At 50.0% G+C, this 6,796-nt stretch overlaps 1 protein-coding gene across 1 annotated transcript; it reads left to right on the forward strand.

The window, feature by feature from the left end:
• Positions 1 to 337: 337 nt before the first annotated feature.
• Positions 338 to 6,449, forward strand: LOC121342051 (fibrinogen-like protein 1; the record flags this gene model as incomplete). Its single annotated transcript, XM_041416135.1, has 4 exons — positions 338 to 497; positions 2,026 to 2,221; positions 3,833 to 4,054; positions 6,002 to 6,449. Coding segments are annotated over 4 exons (725 nt in total), but the record flags the coding sequence as incomplete, so codon positions are not given.
• Between the last annotated feature and the right edge of the window lie 347 nt (positions 6,450 to 6,796).

Below are 6,796 nucleotides of genomic sequence, written 5' to 3' on the forward strand. Positions count from 1 at the left end.
AATAATTTCAGATTCTCCCTGGAAAAATTTCAGATTCTCCCTGGAATAATTTCAGATTCTCCCTGGAAAAAATTCAGATTTTCCCTGGAATACTGCGGGATTTTGCCTGGAGTAATTTGGGATTCTCCATGGAATAATTTCCGATTTCCCCTGTAGCAATCCCCTTTAGGCTCTGGAAAACCCTGGAAAAACCCCCAGCCACCACTGGAACCCTCACTGCCAAAACTTCACCCCTGAACCTCCAAATCCAGGATTTTTTTTTCTTTTCTTTTTTTTTTTTTTTCCAGCTTTTTCATATTTTTGGGAAAAGCTGTAACCGCCTGTTTCGCATTCCCAGAAATCAAACACGGCCGGAATTGTCCCATCGACTGCGCTTCCGTCTACTACAACGGGCTCCGGAGATCCGGGATTTACAGCATCCTGCCCTCGGTCCGCGGAATTCCCATCGAGGTCCTCTGCGAGATGGACACGGAAGGTCCGGAATTCCACGGGGATTTGTTGGATCCCGGCCATTCCAAGGGTTGCTCCCAAGGGAGTGGGGGGCGTTCGCAAAGCTGCCGGAGATCCGGGAGGGTTTGGGAAATGCTCTGGTGGGAATTTTGGGGTGTCCAGGAGTTGGAGGGATGATCCTGGTGGGTTTCATCCGGATATTCCGTGATTTGGGTTCAAAGCAGGCGTAGGGAATGATAAATCCTGGAATGGTTTGGGTGGGAAAGGGCCTTAAATCCCATCCTGTTCCAACCGACACCTCCCACTGTCCCAGGGTGATCCAGCTTTTTCCTTGGACATTCCCAGGGATCCAGGGATTCTCTGGGAATTCCAGCCGAGCAAGGAATTCCTTCCCAAGACCCCAAAATCCCGAGATCCCGACCCTCTGGGTGTGGGAGTCATTCCCTGTCCTGCCATTCCAGGCCCTTTTCCCAAATCCCTCTCCAGCTCTCCTGAGTTGGATCCATCCTGATCCAACTCAGTTGGATCCTGATTCCTCCTGGAGAAGGAATTTTGGTATCCAGGGGCTTCACTGGGAATTCGGGACTCCAGGAAGGGTCTCCCTTCCCTTTTCGTGGGGACTCCAGGAAGTGTCTCCCTTCCCTTTTCCATCTCTGAATTCCATCAAAATCCCCCTGAATGGATTTCGAATATCCATAATCCCAGAATCCCAGAATGGTTTGTGTGGGAAGGGACCTCAAATCCCATCCCATGGACACCTCCCACTATCCCAGGGTGCTCCAAGCCCATCCAACATTTCCTTGGATATTCCCAGGGATGCAGGGATCCTCTGGGAATTCCAGCCCAGCCGGGAATTCCTTCCCAAGATCCCACCATCCCAGGATCCCCTTTCCCACTGGAAGCCATTCCCTGGTTCCTGGCCCTCCAGCCCTTGCCCAAATCCCAGCTCTCCTGGAGCCCCTTGAGGCTTGGGAAGCAGCTCCAGGGATTCCCTGGATCCTATTTTTTTTCTCCTTGGAGCTGCTTCCCAAATTATTTCTCTGCTGGGACAGAATTCCAGCCTGGAGCAGCTCCAGAAGATCCCGGAACGGTTTGTCTGGGAAGGGACCTTCAATTCCATCCCATTCCATGCCCTGCCATATCCGTGGAGCAACCTGGGATAACGGGAAGTGTCAGGGTTGGGATGGGATGGGCTTTAGGGTCCATTCCCACCCACACCATTCCTCAATTCCATGATTCCACTAATTATCTCCATCTCCGGGACGCTCCTTAAGTGTAGAGCGCTGGACAATTAAATGGAATTTTTCCCAAGGCTCCCACATTCCTTTGTCCTGGTTTCCCAGCCTCGCTCCACCCGTTTCACCCCGAAATTCCCAAATTCCCGACCACACCCATCCCACAGAAGGGAAAACCCCTCCTCACCCTCGACTTTTCGAGGAGATAAATCCCAGCAGGGATGCAGCCCAGATCCGCCACGCCTCAGGAACGCCCAATCCCTGCCGGAAAACGAAAACTCCCAAAACTCCCGCGGAATCCCGACAATCCCAAGGGAAAAAAATTCCTTTGCTCCCGCAGCATCGAGGACGAGGAAAACTTCTACCGGCTGCACGTGGACGGGTTCAGCGGCACCGTGGAGGATTCCTTCGCCTGGTACCACGACAAGAGGAGCTTCAGCACGCCGGATTCCGGGAATATCTGCGCCGAGATTTCCCACGGGGGCTGGTGGTACCACCAGTGCTTCTTCTCCAACCTCAACGGCGTCTACTACAAGGTGAAGGCCGGGAGGGGCTCGGGAATTTTTTTTCCCGGCTGGAGATTAATTTTCCCGCTTGAAATCAGCGGGATGGATGTGAAGGAAAGGCGGGGTGGAGACAGGGGGGGGTGTGAGGAGAGAGGGTGTTGCTCTGGGAATCGTGGAATTGTTGAGGTTGGAGAAGTTCTCCAGGGGTGAATCCAAGTATTCCCAGCATTTCTGATCCTGCCACTGATCCGTGTCCTCCCAAATCCATCCAGGAATGGGAAATCTGCCCCAGCCCAGGGTTGGAAATGCGTTTCCAGGCAGGAATTATTCCCAAAATCCAACTAAACTTCCCCTGGCACAGCTGGAGGCCGTTTCCTCCACTCCCATCCCTCATTCCCTGGGAGATCATTCCCAAATTATTGAGATTGGAAAACTTCTCTGGGTTTGAATCCAACCATTCCAGCATTCCCAATCCTGCCACTGATCCGTGTCCTCCCAAATCCATCCAGGAACGGGAAATCGGCCCCAGCCCAGGGCTGGAAATCTGTTTCCAGGCAGGAATTATTCCCAAAATCCACTCCAAGGATTCCCTGGATCCTTCCCTGATGCAGCTGCACATTCCCAGCTCTCCCAGCCTGGCATTGGATCCATCCCCATCCTGATTCCTCCTGGAGAAGGAATTTTGGGATCCAGGGGCTTCACTGGGAAGTGGGGACTCCAGGAAGTGTCTCCCTTCCCTTTTCCATCTCTGAATTCCATCAAAATCCCCCTGAATGGATTTCGAATATCCATAATCCCAGAATCCCAGAATGGTTTGTGTGGGAAGGGACCTCAAATCCCATCCCATGGACACCTCCCACTATCCCAGGGTGCTCCAAGCCCATCCAACATTTCCTTGGATATTCCCAGGGATGCAGGGATCCTCTGGGAATTCCAGCCCAGCCGGGAATTCCTTCCCAAGATCCCACCATCCCAGGATCCCCTTTCCCACTGGAAGCCATTCCCTGGTTCCTGGCCCTCCAGCCCTTTCCCAAATCCTAGCTCTCCTGGAGCCCCTCAAGGCTCAGGAAGCAGCTCCAGGGATTCCCTGGATCTTATTATTTTTCCCCTTGTAGCTGGATAAATTATTTATCTGCTGGGACAGAATTCCAGCCTGGAGCAGCTCCAGAAGATCCCGGAACGGTTTGTCTGGGAAGGGGCCTTCAATCCCATCCCATTCCATGCCCTGCCATATCCCTGGAGCAACCTGGGATAACGGGAAGTGTCAGGGTTGGGATGGGATGGGCTTTAGGGTCCATTCCCACCCGAACCATTCCACAATTCCATGATTCCACTAATTATCTCCATCTCCGGGACGCTCCTTAAGTGTAGAGCGCTGGACAATTAAATGGAATTTTTCCCAAGGCTCCCACATTCCTTTGTCCTGGTTTCCCAGTCTCGCTCCACCCGTTTCACCCCGAAATTCCCAAATTCCTGACCACACCCATCCCACAGAAGGGAAAACCCCTCCTCACCCTCGACTTTTCGAGGAGATAAATCCCAGCAGGGATGCAGCCCAGATCCGCCACGCCTCAGGAACGCCCAATCCCTGCCGGAAAACGAAAACTCCCAAAACTCCCATGGAATCCCGACAATCCCAAGGGAAAAAAATTCCTTTGCTCCCGCAGCATCGAGGACGAGGAAAACTTCTACCGGCTGCACGTGGACGGGTTCAGCGGCACCGTGGAGGATTCCTTCGCCTGGTACCACGACAAGAGGAGCTTCAGCACGCCGGATTCCGGGAATATCTGCGCCGAGATTTCCCACGGGGGCTGGTGGTACCACCAGTGCTTCTTCTCCAACCTCAACGGCGTCTACTACAAGGTGAAGGCCGGGAGGGGCTCGGGAATTTTTTTTCCCGGCTGGAGATTAATTTTCCCGCTTGAAATCAGCGGGATGGATGTGAAGGAAAGGCGGGGTGGAGACAGGGGGGGGTGTGAGGAGAGAGGGTGTTGCTCTGGGAATCGTGGAATTGTTGAGGTTGGAGAAGTTCTCCAGGGGTGAATCCAAGTATTCCCAGCATTTCTGATCCTGCCACTGATCCGTGTCCTCCCAAATCCATCCAGGAATGGGAAATCTGCCCCAGCCCAGGGTTGGAAATGCGTTTCCAGGCAGGAATTATTCCCAAAATCCAACTAAACTTCCCCTGGCAGAGCTGGAGGCCGTTCCATCCCATCCCATCCCATCCCATCCCATCCCATCCCATCCCATCCCATCCCATCCCATCCCCCCTCTCATCCCCTGGGAGATCATTCCAGAATTGTTGAGGTTGGAAAAGTTCTCTGGGGCTGGATCCAAGTATTCCAGCATTTCTGATCCTGCCACTGATCCGTGTCCTCCCAAATCCATCCAGGAATGGGAAATCTGCCCCAGGCCAGGGTTGGAAATGCGTTTCCAGGCAGGAATTATTCCCAAAATCCAACTAAACCTCCCCTGGCACAGCTGGAGGCCGTTTCCTCCACTCCCATCCCTCATTCCCTGGGAGATCATTCCCAAATTATTGAGATTGGAAAACTTCTCTGGGTTTGAATCCAACCATTCCAGCATTCCCAATCCTGCCACTGATCCGTGTCCTCCCAAATCCATCCAGGAACGGGAAATCGGCCCCAGCCCAGGGCTGGAAATCTGTTTCCAGGCAGGAATTATTCCCAAAATCCAGCTAAACCTTCCTTGGCACAGCTGGAGGCCATTCCCTCCCATCTGGAATTGGTGCAGTTGGAAAAGTTCTCCAGGGCTGGATCCAAGCATTCCCAGTATTTGCGATCTTGCCACTGATCCGTGTCCTCCCAAATCCATCCAGGAATGGGAAATCGGCCCCAGCCCAGGGCTGGGAAACCCTTTCCAGGCAGGAATTATTCCCAAAATCCAGCTAAACCTTCCTTGGCACAGCTGGAGGCCATTCCCTCCCATCCCATCCCTCATTCCCTGGGAGATCATTCCCAAATTGTTGAGGCTGGAAAAGTCCCCTGGGGCTGGATCCAAGCATTCCCAGCATTCCCAATCTTGTTCCCGTATTTCCAAGTGGTTGTTTTTTCCATGATCCCATCCTAAAGATGTTTCCAAGTGTTTCCCACTTGTAATGGTTTGGGTTCGTCATTTTAATTAACAATTAATTTAATTTTGTTGATTTAATTTTGTTAATTTAATTTTGTAATTTTGTTTGGTAAGAGTAATTCAATTAATTTATTTTAATTTTTATTATTTTTTATTTTTGAGATTTTTTAATGTAATGTGTTGATAAGTGTGGTGGGTTTGGTTTTGGTTAACCATTATTATTATTATTATTACTGTATTATTAATATTATTATTTATTATTATAATAGTAATTATATAATAATATTAATAATATTAACAATCAAAATATCATTCTAATAATATACTAATAATAGCATAATATTACAATATTTCCATTCTATATTGTAATAATAAAACATAATATTGTAATATAATTATATATTATAACAATATATTAATAATATTATGATTAGTGTAATTATTATTATTATTATTATTAATGTATTTAATTTTTGTTGCGAGGTAGGACTAGGAGGAAGGTAAAGTAAATTTCAAACTTTAAAAGTGTATAAAGAATACTTTATTAAAAGCAATTAAAATTTTAAAAAATAGCAAGAACCAAACCAAATTAATTTATTTTTTACCGATTTTGGTGTTTTTATGGGATTTTTTTTACATGTTTGTATTTTGGGTTTTTTTGCTGTATTTTTGTGGGTTTTTTTTTACCATTCCTGAGCTCCTTCCTGTGCTCCCCAGGGCGGCCGATATTCCATCAAAAACCGGAAGATGCTGGGCCCGGACGGGATCGTGTGGTATTCCTGGAAGGACACGGACTATTATTCCCTGCGGAAGGTGGTGATGATGATCCGGCCGCGCGCCTTCCGGCCCCACCTCTCCCCCTGACCCATCCCGGGACCTTCCCCGCTGCGCATCCCGCCGAATGCCGGGAATGGCGGGCTGGGAATCGCGCCGGGAAACCGGCTCTGGATGGAGCAGAAGCGGAGCTGTTGGGTTTTGTGGGAATGGGTCCAGCCGGGATCCAATGGGGAATCGAGCCGAGTGGGAATGGATCGAGCCAAGGGAATGGATCCAACCAGGATCCAAATCTCCCGGGAATGTGGAGGTGATTCCTCAGAAGGGAATGGATCCAACAGGGAATCGATCCATGTCCTCCAAGGAGGGAGATCTCCTGGGAGTGTGGAGGTGATTCATGGGAAGGGAGTGGATCCAACTGGGATCCAATGGGGAATCGAGCTGAGTGCTCCAACTTGGGAGATCTCCTGGGAGTGTGGAAGGGAATGGATCCAACCGGGATCCAAATCTTCTGGGAAGGTGGAGGTGATTCCTGGAAAGGGAATGGATCCAACAGGGAATCGATCCATGCCCTCCAAGGAGGGAGATCTCCTGGGAATGTGGAGGTAATTCCTGGGAAGAGAGTGGATCCAACAGGGAATCGATCCATGCCCTCCAAGGAGGGAGATCTCCTGGGAATGTGGAGGTAATTCCTGGGAAGAGAGTGGATCCAACAGGGAATCGATCCATGCCCTCCAA

This window comes from Onychostruthus taczanowskii, unplaced genomic scaffold, assembly GCF_017590055.1.
Source record: "Onychostruthus taczanowskii isolate IOZ18803 unplaced genomic scaffold, ASM1759005v1 scaffold504, whole genome shotgun sequence".
NCBI lineage: Eukaryota > Metazoa > Chordata > Aves > Passeriformes > Passeridae > Onychostruthus > Onychostruthus taczanowskii.